Source organism: Anticarsia gemmatalis, chromosome 28 (genome assembly GCF_050436995.1).
Source record: "Anticarsia gemmatalis isolate Benzon Research Colony breed Stoneville strain chromosome 28, ilAntGemm2 primary, whole genome shotgun sequence".
Classification (NCBI taxonomy): Eukaryota; Metazoa; Arthropoda; class Insecta; order Lepidoptera; family Erebidae; genus Anticarsia; species Anticarsia gemmatalis.
The window spans coordinates 1,350,843-1,368,350 of NC_134772.1; the positions used below are offsets into that span (position 1 = coordinate 1,350,843).

The 17,508-nt window shown below is 36.8% G+C and overlaps 1 protein-coding gene across 1 annotated transcript in view; it reads right to left on the bottom strand.

Moving 5' to 3' along the window:
- Positions 1-16,286, bottom strand: part of LOC142984734 (lysosomal alpha-mannosidase-like) — a 28,724-nt gene extending 12,438 nt beyond the window's left edge. The window contains exons 1-19 of the mRNA XM_076132491.1: positions 16,203-16,286; positions 14,744-14,846; positions 13,895-13,976; positions 12,375-12,560; positions 11,531-11,655; positions 9,805-9,885; positions 9,138-9,274; positions 8,148-8,281; positions 7,524-7,644; positions 7,039-7,146; positions 6,603-6,705; positions 5,963-6,053; positions 5,645-5,735; positions 5,215-5,332; positions 4,266-4,423; positions 3,867-3,947; positions 2,091-2,258; positions 1,037-1,188; positions 173-294 (exon numbers count right to left, since the gene is read on the bottom strand). Of these exons, the coding sequence (XP_075988606.1) occupies positions 173-294; positions 1,037-1,188; positions 2,091-2,258; positions 3,867-3,947; positions 4,266-4,423; positions 5,215-5,332; positions 5,645-5,735; positions 5,963-6,053; positions 6,603-6,705; positions 7,039-7,146; positions 7,524-7,644; positions 8,148-8,281; positions 9,138-9,274; positions 9,805-9,885; positions 11,531-11,655; positions 12,375-12,560; positions 13,895-13,976; positions 14,744-14,846; positions 16,203-16,286 (2,245 nt within the window). The remainder of the gene's footprint in view (positions 1-172; positions 295-1,036; positions 1,189-2,090; positions 2,259-3,866; positions 3,948-4,265; positions 4,424-5,214; positions 5,333-5,644; positions 5,736-5,962; positions 6,054-6,602; positions 6,706-7,038; positions 7,147-7,523; positions 7,645-8,147; positions 8,282-9,137; positions 9,275-9,804; positions 9,886-11,530; positions 11,656-12,374; positions 12,561-13,894; positions 13,977-14,743; positions 14,847-16,202) is intronic.
- Positions 16,287-17,508: the final 1,222 nt, after the last annotated feature.

Here is a 17,508-nt window from a genome sequence, read left to right on the forward strand (position 1 = left end):
CTAAAAAAAACAGAATTCTTTCTGCAATTTTTTCGAGTGACATAAACTTATAGTTTTAGGGTTTCGGACCTGAAATCTTATATCTAAAATCTCGTATTTTTTAAAGGTTTATGGTCTAAAATTAACAGTCTTGACATAAGAAAGAGAGGTCAGAAAGGTAACTAATACTCACTAGCAGTCTCATTCCAGCAAGTCCGTCTGATCATCTGTCGTGCGTTGGAGTCCGTGAAGAACTCGCCGTTATTTGACACGTTAGTACTGAACAGACTTACTACCTCTTTGCCTAGGTCCGCGCTGAAATAATGACCAGGAACCGTTATATAACTTCTTTAAAAAATGTACGTAAACTCTCTCATTATTGGGTTCAGGTGGGCTATCACGTATTTCAGTTGACAACTATTTGAAAGCCACTATGCTGTACATTGTTTCTCCCTAAGATGATAGTGATTAACATGTTACGTCAAAGCAGCAATGTCCTGAATAGTGACCATCAGTTTGACGTACACTGGTTGTTAACTGAGATATGTGAAAGCCCCCAGGTATCCTTTCGTAATAACAAGGTGATAAGTCACTCTAACACTGCTGGCTTACTAAAATATTTTCAGAAGTCTGTCCTAACGCCTAGTTTCAGTAGTTTTCAGCGGACAACTTCATCAAATAAAATTGTGTCGCGTGTTTGTAAAATACACAGGTACACTCTACCACTCTCATAGCCTGGTGGAGCGATAGTCCGATGACATTATATGCTTTTTGAAGCACGAAATTAAATCTGCAATCTGCCTAACTCTGAGCATCCATTGAAAATAACTTAACAGAGAAACTCAGAATACTATTCCAAAAAAACTAGATTATTTGACGTACAGTAATCATCGGTAGAACGTTGGCCTTAAAACAATAATGGGATGAACCCATAAATCTAGATTTCCTGAAACTTTAAGGACTGAAAAACCACGGCAAGACATAGACCCGGGATTTGAACTCTTCACTACATTCCTGTCTTAGAGGCATTAAGAAAAGTAATGTCTTGAACACTCACCCAATAGGAATAGGTCCTATAATCCACTCGAGCTCGACATACTCCTCGCCGCGGTACAGTCTGATGATCTGAGTGATCCAGTCACCGAAACGTTGACGTATCTCCTTGATTAAAGACCCTCGGATAGTGTTGTACGTTACTTTATCTGTCACCTGCAAGAAGAAGAAGTAAAGCTTTGAAAATTTGAGCAGCGCCTCAAGTGTATTATGCAGGAACTAAGTTTTTAATTAAATATATTAGGTCGGGGAAAAAGTCTTTTCGCATTATAGTAGGTATCAACTTGTAATATAATCTTTTCTCTACACAAAATATCTCGATATTTGGGTACCTCACGAGCTTACTGAAGGAAACCCAATGAACCGTGTACTCATTTGTGATTCTTGAAGCCAAAGAGATTTTATTACAAGTTCATACATACTATATTATATATTCGCTATATATTCTCTATATATTCGCTTAGCCTTTGTTCTAAACTATGTTGGAGTCGGCTTCCAGACTCACCGGATGCAGCTGGATACCAGTGTTTTACATGGAGCGACTGCCTATCGGACCACCACAACCCAGTTACTTGGGTATTAACACGATACCCTTCGGTAAGACTGGTTATCAGACTTTCAAGCTTCTGACTACTGCTAACGACTGTCAAAGATCTTCGAAAATGACAGCCGGGACCCACAATTTAACGTGCCTTCCGAAACACGGAAGAACTCGATATGTATAAGATGGTCACCCATCCACGGAACAATCTCGGCAAGCGTAGCTTAACCTCAGAGATCGATCCGTGCGGCTGTTGTGAACTAAGCCACGAGCTTAGGTCGGGGAAAAACTTTTTCCCCGACCTAATATTAGGTATGAGCTTAGCCTTTTTTCCAACTATGTTAGAGTCGGCTTCTGTCTCACCGGATGCAGCTGAATACCGGATGCAGTTGCTTGACCTGAGAGATCGTTTTAACTTTTGTTACTTATTTACGAATTATTAAGTTGCTACCTTATTTAATGTATTTCAGTAATCGAATTCAGGTTAAATAAACGATCTGAAATTTAAATGACTTACAGGAATAGGTCTTTGTTTTTCAGGCCTGAAACTATACGCGCCAGACTGTAGTGGCTGCTGTGTTTGTGCGTAGTAGTAGAAGTTGTGAGATATGTCTATCTTCATGCCGTCCACGTGCGTCACTGACTCCAGGAGACCTGTGTTCTTGTCTACTGTCACTTTCAAATACTGGAACAAAATGAATATTATTAAAAATATATTACGCCTTTTGAGTGCAGTGATAGCTGGGTCGTATAAGTTGGCACCTCCCACGCAAGTGATTGCAGGTTCGAACCCGAGGCATCAAGCATTTTGAAGTAATGTGTGTATTAGAAATAATTATGATTTGTTCCAACGATGAAGAAAAACATCGTGATGCAACCTTGCATGCATGAAAGTTCTTTAGTACAGTTCTTGAAGGTATGCAAAGAAGTCCCGGGCGAAAGCTAGTGTATACTAAGCCTAAGTAAAAGTTTAAGTATATCCCAACCTATATTTAATAAAAGCAAGCAAAATTACAGACAAATAAATCTTGATTCTAATAAATACATATTATGTATACTAATATTATAAAGCTGAAGAGTTTGTTTGTTTGAACGCGCTAATCTCGGGAACTACTGGTCCGATTTGAAAAATTGTTTCAGTGTTAGATAGCCCATTTATTGAGGAAGGCTATAGGCTATATATCATCACGCTACGACCAATAGGAGCAGAGTACTAGTGAAAATTGTTACAAAAACGTTAAAAATTATGATTCTCTTATGTGACGCAAGCGAAGTTGCGCGGGTCAGCTAGTATACTTATATAATTGCAGACATATTCTAATAGATTATGTAATTGCTTTAATTACTTGTACACCTTGTACTCAAAATGTTTACTACATTATATTATACTAGCTGACCCGCGCAACTTTGCTTGCGCCACATAAGAGAGAATGGGTCAGAATTTTCCACGTTTTTATAACACTTTTTACTGTTACTCTGCTCCTATTGGTCGTAGCGTGATGATATAAAATATGCCTTTTTTCACGAAAAATATATCAAAATTATTTAAATATCTCCTAATATAACGAAGTCGCGCTAAGGCATATCCGCCATTAAAACAGTTGCCATGACAACGGAATTTTGTTAATTTAATGTCATTATGATATTGATTATTCGCGACTTAATTCGCCACCTGAATTTTCCCGGGAAATGCGTCATTTTCCCGGGGTAAAAAGTAGCCTATGTCCTTTCTCAGGTATCAAAATATCTCCATACCAAATTTCATGCAAATTGGTTCAGTAGTTTAGGCGTGATTGAGTAGCAGACAGACAGACAGACAGACAGACAGACAGACAGAGTTACTTTCGCATTTATAATATTAGTATGGATAGTATGGATGTTTAGAAGAAGCTAGGCCAACCTTCGTGACATCCTGACTACATAGCTGTAATTCTAGGTCTGCTCTCGTTTTTCGAAAAAAAAATCGTATAGGTATAAAAAACCTTCGAACGGAATTACAGACCTAGAAAAACAATTATAACTTGTAAAAAAGCTTTCTTTAAAGACATACCTACTATTTGAAGTCATTGTGTTTTAAACAATTCTCCCGTAAGCGTATATTTCATTTTCTTACAGGGACTTTTCTAAATATATAAACAACAGACATAAAGTGCTACCAGACCCTAAACAACTATTCGAGTAGATTATTGTGTTATCAGGGTATCAAACCCACGGCAAGTGAGAGCTGTGGTAGTGAGTGGCGACCAATTTAACCACTAAACCACAGATGTCTTCGAATTAAATAACTGCTTACCTCATTAGAAATGTTAGGAATAATTTCTTGTTCTGCTTCAATCTTGCCTTGCGTAGTTTTCTTGTGATAATCAATCTCTTCCTGTGAATAGAAAAATAAATAAATTTAAATATTTGAGCAACTCACACACTATCTTTAAACATAACTACAACCCACTGACTGCCTCCGTAGCGCAGTGGTCTAGGTCGCCACGCCAATACCACTGCGTCGGAAGGTCGTGGGTTCGATTCCCACACGGAGCAATTATTTGTGCGACCCACAAATTATTGTTTCGGGTCTGGTTGTGCTTTGTGTCCGTTGTTTGTATGTTTGTAAAAGTCCCCGCGACACTAAAGCAATTCTTAGTGCGGGAGTTGTTTTAAAAACAAAAAATCCAGTAAATATTTTATGCGATCTTACCAATTGATCTCTGACTGGTGCAATGAAGTATGCTGTAAAACCTAGTGGTGGTATGTTCTCAGCTTCGAAGCACAACTCCTGGATGGCTGTAGAGGATCTGCCGGGGAGGTTGATGATGGCTGCCGGGAGCGGGACCAGCTGGTATTCTACCTCTTCGTCTGATGAAGAGAAATTTTATAGTTAGAGTCTGCGTTTCATAAGGTGACCAGTTGCTTTTAAATCAGCCTGCGTGAGAAGCTACGTTGCCAATTCTTTATTAGTCTGTAATGTAATGCGACGGCCCCCGTGGCGTAGTGCTTAAGGTAGTCGGCACGTCATCACCAGAGCGTCGGGAGGTCGTGGGATCGATTCTCACACGGAACAAACATTTGTATGGTTGTAAGAACAATTTATTCATAGTGCGACAGTTGTCTGTTATAAAGTAAGAAAAAAATGATAGTAAAATTTTCTTAAGCAAGCTATTTTTAAACGACAACTGGAGAGATATGTTGCTTTAAAGTCGGTTTTTTTGTAAGTATTATTTTACATATCTACATAAATAACCGGAATTAAGCCTCAGATTTTTGGTAAAGAAAATATTTTACGATCATAGAATGCTTTTGTGGAAAATCTAGTTGAAATTCGTTATAATATTTGTTAAGACATTATTTTGAGCCAAGTCACCCTACGGGAGCTGCATGCGATCTTTGTACAGACATTGCCTTAACAACTTTGTAACTATTTATTATTTATTTATTTATTTATTCATCCTTACACTATTTTTACAGGTTAACCCCAATTCAATAGTGTAGGTACATTATAACAATTTACTATTTAGGTAATAATATAAAACTAAGCAGTAATCTATACCATATCACAAACTATACAATAGGTGGCCTTTGTGAATTCATTCACAGAACAAGCGATCAAGTCAATTCTGTTGGACAGAGTATTGAGCGTATAATCTTACCGTTATAATCTCTGACAGAATAATGCAGTGCTATGGCTGGTAGTCTGACATGGTGGTAGGTCTTCACGCTGAGAGGATTGTAAACTAGCAGAAGCATTGATTCTTGCGTTTCTGTAAACTGAATAATGTTTTTTTTATTTATATTTATTTATTTATATTATAAACCTCTTTATAACACAGTTATTTAGTTAATGTCTCACAAAACAACAGACGCAGTTTGAATAATATATTTTATATGTGTTTTTTAACAGAATTGATGTTTTATAGATTTCTTACGTTTTAATTCGACCCAGCTACTCTAGTAAGTGTTACCGGCGCCGATACGGCAAGCAATCCAGAATTAAATGTATATTTGCGTTAAGTATAATGGTAAATGTTCTTCAACAAAGAGGTGTTGAAGTAGTTTATAGAGGTAAATATCAGCGCTTACCCTACACTGACTCATGTTGAGTTGATGACAAATGACGAATTGCTGATTATTCTTGGATCTTCTAGTCCCACCCCACGTTGGTGTCAAGAAACTGGTAAAATAGAGGACAATAAATTAATAACATTAATTATAATCCATAACAACAGCTACGACGTGATAAGCAAAACCTAAGACCTCCTACTGTACCTAAAAAAAATATTTGAAATAACTTTCGCCATTTCAAATCTTCATTATAAAAGTAGACGTATGTATATGATCATGTATGTATGTGCCAATTATTCGAAGTCTTGGCCAGTCAGAAGTAAGTTTGTATAGTACCTGAGTAAATTGGAGACCTTCTTAGTACAAGCATCGATGGCTTCACTCAATATCCTGATGAAGTCATTCGTCACGTGCTGTTGACTTGTACCTGAAAATTGGAAATGTTAATCATTGAAAAGTCCTACAGAAACACAAGTTTAAAATAATATGTTAACAGCGGTAGCGGCGACGAAAGAATTTTATTTTTGAAAGATTATAGTTTAGAATCTCATCCAATTAATGTTATTCAGTACTGTCCCACTGTTGGACAAGAGTCTCTTTTCATGATCCTTGAATGATGGAGGGGTTAAGTCTTATATTCACCACGCTAGCCAAGTGCGTTGATGACTTCGTATTTCTTCAAAAACTGAGTTGAAGAGCTTTTATGCATGGAAATTACATCAAGATGTTTTCCTTCACCGTTGGAACAAGTGAACATTAGTTTTAAAAAATAATTATTCATAAACACACTATAAACCTGTTTTACTTAAAAAACTACTACAATATGTTTTCTCTTTTTCATTTCGCTAAGGAGTGAAAGAAACAAAACTCTTTATAAGCCTTTCATAACTTCATATATTTTTATGAATAAGGTAAGTATCCCATACTTTTGAACCTACAAATCTTATTGTTGTAATTGTTTTTCTTTGGAACGTACCTGTGATCGCATCATGATGTAACACCAGGCTCACAGCATGACGCAGGAGATGTAGTTCGTATGAATCTCCAAGTTTGGCTAGCACTGTTAACTGCTTGACCACCTAAAATAATATTATGATACTAGAATGAACAAAAATCTTGAATTCTAACAAAAAAACGACTACAAAGCAAAAACCACACAACAAACATAACCTAGCTAGTAGCTAAGTTGCACATTAAAGTGTGATATCTCAAAAACGACCCGTATATAAAGGTAACACTAGGTTACAATTCAAAAAATAGTTATCAGAATCGGTTAAACCAATCTTAACCTAACCAAATAAAAAAAGAACCCCATGTTCCTAATTCGTGTGTATTTTTTTTAAATCGTCTTTTTAAGTAATTTAATTTATTAAAAACGATGTGAGATCACGAGCGGTAGATGACAGACTGACCTGCAAGAACACATGAGCTCTTCGCACCAGATACTTGAGGCTGGGTCTGGAGGAGTAGTAGCCGGTCCAGTACGTCACCAGGTCACTGCCGTATGGAAGGTGGTCTCCCTGGAAGAAGACACTTTCTTAAATTGGGTACTTGAGAAAAAAATTAAAACTTTCTTATGGTTCATTTAAAATGCTCATTCTTGATACTATGTAATTTTTTCGTAAATAATACTGAAATTTTGCCTCGTTACAGACTGAAACATTTTATTAGGCACACATTTTTTACAAGAATAATATCTACATTTGTAGATTTTACGTGTACATAAACTGGGAATCGAACCCACAAACATTTTAAAGTTAATATAACTTTGGTTAATGTAACGAATGAATTAGATCAATAAATTATGTGAATAAAATCGATTAAAAAAGTACCATCGAGAACAGGAAAGACTTTAAATAATGTATGAAAGGATAATGTCACAAAATTATTTTCATACCTTTTCAGTAAAAACAGCCTTATCCCTCCTTCCGTACAGGTAGATAGCCTTCAGATAGCACGACGGTGTTGAGTAGAATATATTGATGTCTGACATGTTGGCTGGATGTGTGTTCACGTGACTGTTAACAAAATAGATAGCAAACTAAATTATATGTAGGTTAGCAACTAACTGAATTAACTAACTATCATTAGCCATACTCTGTCATAATCTGGTTAACTGTTTTTGATTTTTGAATCATCTCTCAGATTTTCTATGGACTCTCTCTCTGTACTCCCAATTAGATCGCCGTAAAGAGAGAGAAGTCAGGCGCAGGTCCGGCTTTACGCACTCTCCGAGGCAAGGAGGTCTACGACCGTAACTTCCTAACTCCAGAAAAAAATTATTGGCCCAACCGCGCGGCAGTCGCATACATTACCGACCGCGGCACAGAGGCAGTCATCTACGGTCTTGATGAAATGATTTAGGTATCTAGTTTCATAGCATTCTTTTGTATAGATAGTTTCATCTAAATATTAGCACGCAGGTTTACTAGTTTGCTAGGGTGATTATTTATCTTTGTTTTACCTTCCCCTCTTTCCTAATCTCCCTACCCGTTCTATTAAAAGCATAATTAAACTTTACTTGATAAGTTTATCCATATTCATGAACCAGTTAGCAGCGCTCTGATAAGTGAAGTCTCCTCCCATGGTCACCATAATGTTATCGTGGTCGTAGTACTTCGCTTGTCTTTCTATATGAGTTATAAAGTCATTCACCTGAAAGTAAAGGAAAATATATTACCGGCTACTAGCGCTGTTTGTAGAGAATGTGACTGCTAATCACGCGATTTAAGTTTGATTTCCTGGTCAGGCAAAGTGCTGCTGGTAGCAAAAATGTTTATGACAAAATGTGGCTCTATTACAAATCCTTTTTTATGACAACTCCCGTACTTATAATTGCTCTTGTGTCTCGGGGACTTTTACAAATATATAAACAACGGATACAAAGTACAACCAGACTCGAAACAATTATTTTTTGGTCGTACAAATAATTGATCCGTATAGGAATCGAACCCACGACCTCCCAACACAATGGTAGCGGCGTGGGGACTTAAACCACTGCGTCACGGAGGCAGTCAGAAGTTCTAAATTTGTCTATATTTTTTTACCATTTATTTTTTTCACATTTGACGAAAAGGTGTAGTTAAAGATCTTTACAAATGCATAATTGATTAGATATTTTAGGAGAAAAGAGCAGTGATAGCCGAGTGGTATAAGTTGACACCTCCTACGCCGGTGGTCGCAGGTTCGAACCCGAGGCAACACACCAATGTCTTTTCGAAGTTATGTGTGTATTAGAAATAATTATCACATGCTCCAACGGTGAAGGAAAACATCGTGAGGAAACCTTGCATGCCTAAAAATTTGTTTAAAACATTTATTGAGGGCATGCAAAGTCCCCAACCCGCACTTGGCCAGCGTGGTGGACTCAAGGCCTAACCCTTCCCTCATTACGGGAGGAGACCCTTGCCCAGCAGTGGGACATTAATGGGTTACATTTATTATTTTTTTATTTTAGGAGAAGACTATCCTTACTAGTATAAAGTATCAAATAATATGTTTGTTTTCTTACCCGTTTATCAGCATTATAAACTTTATTATCAGGGTCATCAATAATAGGTTCATCATTGCAAAGGAAGTCGAAGCAGAAGCCATCGGGCGCGTTGTACAAGTTGAACAACGTGTGAGTCATTATGTCTGACATTTTACCTGGAAATTACAAAATATTATAAGCCACGTCTTTTGCACTCACCGGTCGGTAAACGGCAAATAAGATAACAGTCGTTAAGCCACGTCAAAGGCCTTCGGGCGGCTTGAACAACTTTGACACTAGGTTGACCACTAACCATACAATAGATAGATAGATACAAAATATTTTGCTACTAATCAGATCAAAAACTATTTTTCTTCTTATCGTATGGTTAGTGGTCAACCTAGTATCAAAGTTGTTCAAGCCGTCCGAAGGCCTTTGACGTGGCTTAAAGACTGTTGTCTTAATTGACAACAACCGGGACTGTCTTTTTACGTGCCCTCCGAATCACGGAAACGCCCAGTTCAAATGCCACAATGCTGACATCCATCTAAAGAATGATCGCGCCAAGGTTTGCTTAACCCACAGATAGTTTACCGACTGGGGAGCGCAACCGGCTACGGGCGCCTCATGACCGCGCTAAGGTTTGTTTAACCCACAGATCGTTTACCGACCGGTGAGTGCAAAACAAAGTAGCTGACTGACTTACCTAGAACATCACTCCCTCTCCACATAAACTCCATTCTGTCTTCTTCGATCATGGATTCTCTTTCTTTGTGATCCACTCGACCTGTTTGTTAAACAAAACATATTGAATCCTACTAATATTATAAATGCGAAAGTTTGTGAGTACGAATAGATATTTGTTTCTCATTCACGCAAATACTACTGAACCGATTTCAATGAAATTTGTTATGTAGGTAGCTGAAGACCCAGAATAACACATATGCTTTTTATACCGGGGTTCCCGAGGAATTGGGATTTACACGGGGAGGGTTTCTAACGGGTCTTAAACGCGATTGAAGATTAAAGGTTACCTTATTTGTTTACCCGACGTTTCGATCAAATTGGGTACTTGACAGCAGTCAAATCTACTCAAAGCTACTCTTTATGAAATGTCATAATCACATTTTAGTATAAAAATATAGTGTAGTGACGTCACGATACCGTATTTTAGTTCGAATCAAATGAATCTATACTAATATTATAAAGCTGAAGAGTTTTTTTGTTTGTTTGATTGTTTGTTTGTTTGTTTGTTTCAACGCGCTAATCTCAGGAACTACTGGTCCGATTTGAAAAATTCTTTCAGTGTTAGATAGTCCATTTATCAAGGAAGGTTATAGGAAATATCATCACGCTACTACCAATAGGAGCAGAGTACCAGTGAAAAATGTTACAAAAACGGGGATTTTTTCTAACGCTTATGTAACGCAAGCGAAGTTGCGTGGGTCAGCTAGTGTCTAATAAAATGTTTCAGTCTGCAATCATTAAAATTTCAACATTATTTACGAAAAAATAACATGCCCTGAGCATTTTAGACGAACCTTTTATGAGAACAAGTTTTTAAAATTTTTTGTTAACCCAGTCAACTACCCAATTGCAATAACAGTCCTCTCTTCTAAGTTGTTAGACTCTATTAGACGATGAACAGTTGGCCAGTTTGAATAAAATTGGCCATGATCAAATATCGGAGACATGTTTTTCTTACTTCCGGAGTATAATTGATTAGTTATTTGTTTAGTTAATTCAATGACATTTATGTTGCAATTTTAATTAGAATATTTACGTCATAGCGTCGTTTGGTCGGTAGTGTTTGCCAAATTACAAGTTCCTGGGTTTGGTTTCCGTGTCGGTTAGTGTGATATGGAGGTAGGAAATGTGTCAAATGGCAATAGATTCCATTTTTAATGTCAGGATAATCTTGATAACTATAAATTAAGAGTGTGTGCGATTGACGCGTCTTAAGGTCGGGCAAAAAAGTGGTACCTGAGTTTCTCTGTCAAAAATTTCTCATGAATTGAGCGGAATTAATCTCCGTATAGGTTCCGTATATCAGACAATACAATTAAAGTCCCGCACAGGAGGCCGGTCTCAATGAAAATTACCGCACGGCAATATCGGCTAGGAGGACATTACTATTATGATACCCATAAAATCAACGCAGATATATTTTTAAAACTTCCATAGCAATAGGTTAAATATCCATACTAGAATTACGCATTGTTAAATAGGTTATTTGTCTTAATTTCACATCTAAAGGCACGAACCGAATTCGACAAAATTTGCCAGGTGATAAATCAATATCTAGGAAATCGCATAGGCATATTTTTAACAGTTACGCTATTTTGATGATGAGGATGGTGATAGGATCATCTCCCGGAAAAAGACGGGGCTCTATTTTTAGGGTGTAAGCTAGTTATTTTAACATGTCTTACCTATAAAGAGTCCATCGTACCCCATCTGTGCGAGCAGCGATACTTGTTCTCTCGTATGTCCGTATGTGTCGATCTGCCACGCTGCCTTCGGCTTGCCACAGGGGCCTAGTGTGTCGTTTAGTTTCCTACAATAATACGATATGGTTAATAGAAGAATATTTTAAAACATATCCAGTATTTAGCTTAATAAAAAATGCCATTTACGACATATGTCGCAATAAAGTAAAAATAATTCCAATTCTGCATTAATAATTGCTTTTGTGTCGCGGGGACTTTACAAACATACAAACAACGGACACAAAGTACAACCAAACCCGAAACAATTATTTGTGGATCGCACAAATAATTGTCCCGGGTGGGAATCAAACCCACGACCTCCCGACACAATGGTAGCGGAGTGGCGACCTTAACCACTGCACCACGGAGGCAGTCAATGATTCGTATATTAAAACTTCAGTTCTGAAAAGGTAGAATTGTGTAAAAAGTATGATGATTCTTTGTGTATACAGATTTAAACCTACTCTACTTATATTACGTAAGAAAAGATAGACTGCTTTTTTGAAATAGTCCTTACAGTTTCAAGACCATAAAATTTATTCAATTGTCACTTTTTATAATGTCAATTTTTTGCAGAAGAAAGAAGCTTACTTAAATACTCCAACACACATTGATAAACTATCGCACTTTACTCGACCCGGGAATCAAACCCGAAACTTCATATTTAGCAGTCATATTTCTAATTCGATTTCAAAAGTAAATTTTCCATTAAATACCTCGTAAAACTACTTATATCACAAAGGCAGAACTCCTATTAAATATCTTGAAAAAAATCACTCATTCTTACCTCAGTCCCCAAGTGAACTGATCAATAATATGCAAATAATCAGGAGTGGCCTCATCGTTATGCACCCAGCCACCACCAGCAAACTCCACCCTGCCTTCCTGCACCAGGGTTCTGAAGGTAGCCCTCGTCGTCGGACGCTGTTCCTTCCACCAGCGCCAGAAGTACGCGGTCTCCGAGAAGGTGAACCTTTCGGAAGAAGAGTCATGTGACCCATGAGAATCTTTTGGTTGCGATTTCGTCCGTGAATTAAAAATCATCAAAAAGGAAAAATGTTAATATGAAGAAGGGATGAAAAATAGTATTGTGTTCTAATCCCGGTTAAAAACTATCTGTGTACCAAATTTAATCAAAATCCAGTAGTCCAGTAGTAGTATCAGTAGTTTTGGCGCAATTGGGTAACAAATATCTACATCAACATCTAAAAAGTTTGGACTGATAAAAATCTTCTCCTGGAATCAAGAAGATCATGTGTTTAGTCTATCACGCTGGTCAAGAACGGGTTGTGGACTTTGCATCCCTTCAAGAACTGTTGTAAAGAATTCTCAGGCATAAAATGTTTTGTCACAACGTATCTGGGGGAACGGCAGTGCCCCCGCAAGTCGAGCAAAAAAAAGCGGCACGGCCGTACCATCTTTTACAGTTAGAACAATTTTCTTACGATGAAAACTATATTGCCATTAGGTAATTAACTACGCCATATCTAAACATTTATATTTTAAGATGACTTCAGAAACTAGGTAAAATTATACAAAAGTTGTAAACATTACGTCAATCTGTCTGTTTTGACTGTAACGAAAGACAAACAAACACACACATTTATAATACTAGTATTTAATATACATAAGGATATTTATATGAGTTGATTTGTTGAAAAACTTAGACAATAACAATAATAGGATAGTTAAAATAAAATGGAGTTTATGTAAAACAATTATTGCTAGGTATAAATGAAATACACCCGTGTTTCGCTATTAATAATGTTAGTCCCATGTAATAGGGGGCGAGCCTATTGCTATATACCGGGCGCGTTACCAAACTCCGGGTTACTATAGAGAAATCTATGTTAATATAAATTAATCACCAAAAAGGATGTGTATGCACATACCTTTAGAACAACCAAACTGAATTGGATAATTATTTTTTTAATGTGTTTTAGCTGTTGAAGACAAGGCTTGTATGGGATCGATAGGATCAAAATTCCCAGGGAAATGGAATCAACAGGATAGTTTACTATACCCGGACGAAGTCAGACCAGGCCTATAGCATAAATTCTACTAATATTATAAATGCGCAAGTTTGTGAGAATGTATGGATGTTTGTTACTCTTCCACGCAAATACTTCTCAACCGATTACGATGAAACTTGGTATATAGGTAGCTGAAGACCCAGAATAACACATAGGCCTTTTTATCCCGGAGTTCCCGAGGGATCGGGGTTTACACGGGAAGGGTTTTCACGCGGACTGAGTCGCGGGCGGCCTTTAGTGGAAAATAAAGAATAATTTTAAGAACATAACTTACTTTCTTCTTTTGTCGTGTAGTAGCTCGGAGAGTACAGAGTGATATATGAGCTGTACATTTGCTGTGCTTATACTAGTTTTAGCTGTGAACAAAAAAATCATAAAATAATGTATTATATGACAGAGTTCGATCCTGTTTCGGAAGGCACGTTAAGTTGTGGGTCCCGGCTGTCATTATCAAATATCTTTGACAGTCGTTAGCAGTAGTCAGAAGCTTGAAAGTCTGACAACCAGTCTTACTGAAGAGAATCGTGTTGTAACTCAGGTAACTGTGTTGTGGAGGTCAGATAGACAGTCGCTCTAAGTAAAATACTGGTATTCAGCTGCATCCGGTGGGACTGGAAGCCGACTCCAACATAGTTGGAATAGAGGCTAGACTAATATAATAAATCAGGTCGGGGAAAAAGTCTTTTCGCATTAAAATTTGTATGAACTTGTAATAAAATCTTTTCTTTACACAAAAAAGCAGTATTTGGGTACCTCACGAGCTCACTGAAAGAAACCTAATGAACCGTGTACTTATTTGTGATTCTGGAAGCCAAATAGATTTTATTACAAGTTCATACCTACATACTATAATCCGAAAAGACTTTTTCCCCGACCTGATATGTTAAAACCGTTTATTTTTGTTACACTTGAAGAAACATCACAAATACATAACTTAATAACTATTCAGTACATTTATGTGCAACAAAGGGCTACAGCTCAGTATACGCTGTGCTAGGCACACCACTGATTTTCAGCTGCCCCTAACAAAACCTTTAATATTGCACGTGACAAAAAAGAAAACAACACAAAGATCTTCTTAAGGCAACTGGTGTAAGAAATAAAAAAAGAATAAGGTACTTACTGCCATAATAATATTCGTCAAAAGTCTTGACCCATCCGGCGTCCATGTGTGAGTGTGGTATTAGATGTACGTTGAGAGCTCCATCCCTTGTTTGAGGACATTGCTGCCACATGTTAGTAAACATACTTGTAAAATACCGACAATATCGTGTAGGAGACAGGGTAAAGAATGTTGCTACAGTAAACTCCTGCATTATCCACATTGATATATGTATCTGTTACTGTAAAAGCCCGAACTGTGTTAAATCCTAAGATTTTCCGGTAAAACCTAAGATTTACCAACTCTCAATGGTAATAGTCCGAACAAGCCGGAGTTTAAAAACTATGTTACGGTATATAAAACTTCTTATTCTACGTAACTATGTTACGGTATATAATTATACCGTAACATAGTTATAAAGAAGGAGTTTTGGGCAAAACGACATGGGTAGGTTAGGTTAGGTTAGAAGGAGGAGCCCCGCGAAGCGGGGCTCCGGCGACATCTCGACATCATCAAGTGAATAGAGGTAAAAGTTCGAAATAAAAGAATTGTTCGGACTTTTACCATTGAGAGTTGGTAAATCTTAAGTTTTACCGGAAAATCTTAGGATTTACCACAGTTCGGGCTTTTACAGTAACATATCTATTAGGTCCAGTAGCATAGCTAGGTAGTCTGAGGCCATCGAACTAAAAGATTTGCGACTTCTACACCTATAGCTGTACAGGACACAATAAAAAATGGTTTGTTGTTCAGGGTCCGCGGGACGTTGAGCTGGACCCTACCCCATAGACCTTCGTACACAAAGAGAGTTTTACGATTAGCGTATATACTGCCCGTAGAATTTTCTGGCTTTAAGTTACTTAAAAATATGATAAACCTTGATATTTTTAAGTTGTCAAATGGGTAATGGCAATAATTCTGTATACTTTCCACAATTTTAATAACGACAGAAAGAAAACACCGTTTTGGCAAATTCTTTTAACTATTCCAGTTAAAAATCACAAAACTATTCTTCATCTTCAAAAGGTCAATCTATTATAGTAAAATCAACTGTTAGCGCAACTTATAGCCTTTTTGCGTAGGTCGGGGTAAATTTTTGTCTTCTTAGGTACGTAACTTATGATGAAATAACGCAGCAGGGAAAAACTTATTCCTAGTAATCAAAGATGTAAAAAAAGGAAAAAATTATAAATAAATAAGTCCATTAATGTCCCACTGCTGGGCAAGGATCTCCTCCCGTAATGAAGGAGGGGTTAGGCCTTGAGTCCACCACGCTGGCCAAGTGCGGTTTGGGGACTTTGCATGCCCTCAATAAATGTATTAAACAAATATTTAGGCATGCAAGGTTTCCTCACGATGTTTTCCTTCACCGTTGGAGCATGTGATAATTATTTCTAATACACACATAACTTCGAAAATTCATTGGTGTGTTGCCTCGGGTTCGAACCTGCGTAAGTAAAAGATAAATAAAAAATCTCACCTTATATCCACATTCAATTTTATGTTTCACAGTTAAAATACATTTCGTGTCTAACAAAACAACTAACATAAACAAATTCCTCATTATAACATTAATAAAATAAAATAAATAACTAATTTATCAACACTTTATAATCTAAATAACACGACAAACAACATTTTATAACAAAATCCTTTCATTTTTATTTCAAAACTAAAATTATTGATTTAAAAATTTATTTTATAAGTTTATAATTTATTTTTTATGTGTTATTTTTATTTTAGAAAGTAATAAAAGACTTTAAATATGTCTTAAAGAGTTAAAATTGCGTATTTTAATAAATTTTCATGATTGATTCGTGTTGCCCTAACAGTCGTGGCAATAAGACTGCAATATGAGGTAATGCTACTACTAGCGCTGAAATCAGAGCTTTGTTTACAGTTAACCAACATTCACAATAGGCCGGAATCAATTCTTTTTTATTGCGATAAACATCCATTATATAATGGAGTTTTTGAAAACTATCGTTCAGTTGTGGAAATATGTTCTTTTGACAACTATCCTGTTATAATAACTACAGATTTGATTATGATGATTTACACGCAAAAGTATTTGTATCAGCCTAGCCTTTCTTCCTTCTATGTTAGAGAGCCACACCGAATGCAGCTGAATACCAGTATTTTACATGGAGCGACTGCCTATCAGACCTCCAACTTAGTTATCTATACTATCTATACTAATATTATAAAGCTGAAGAGTTTGTTTGTTTGTTTAAACGCGCTAATCTCAGAAACTACTGGTCCGATTTGAAAAATTCTTTCAGTGTTAGATAGCCCATTTATGGAGGATAGTTATTATAGGCTATATATCATCACGCTACGACCAGTAGGAGCAGAGTACCAATAAAAAATGTTACAAAAACGGGGAACAATTTGACCCATTCTCTCTTATGTGACGCAAGCGAAGTTGCGCGGGTCAGCTATCTTTGTTATAACATGATACCCCTCGGTAAGATTGATTGTCAGACTTTCAAGCTTCTGACTAATGTTACTTTTTGAACCATTAACCCACTTTGGTAAAATTTAGCGCGGAGATACTTACAACCCAAGGACCAAACATACTATTTTCATTAAATATCAATCGTTTTCTTCTTTGTCTTGTCCTTATCCCCCGTTAAGTAGTGGCACAATATGTTTTCTATCTCAAAAAAATGCCGTAAAGGGAATTAGCTGATGTTTTCACAAGCGGTCAAACCTCCTTGGGTATAATAAATTAATAAATAAATATTATTGGACAACTCACACACGGTCATTTGATTCCAAACTAA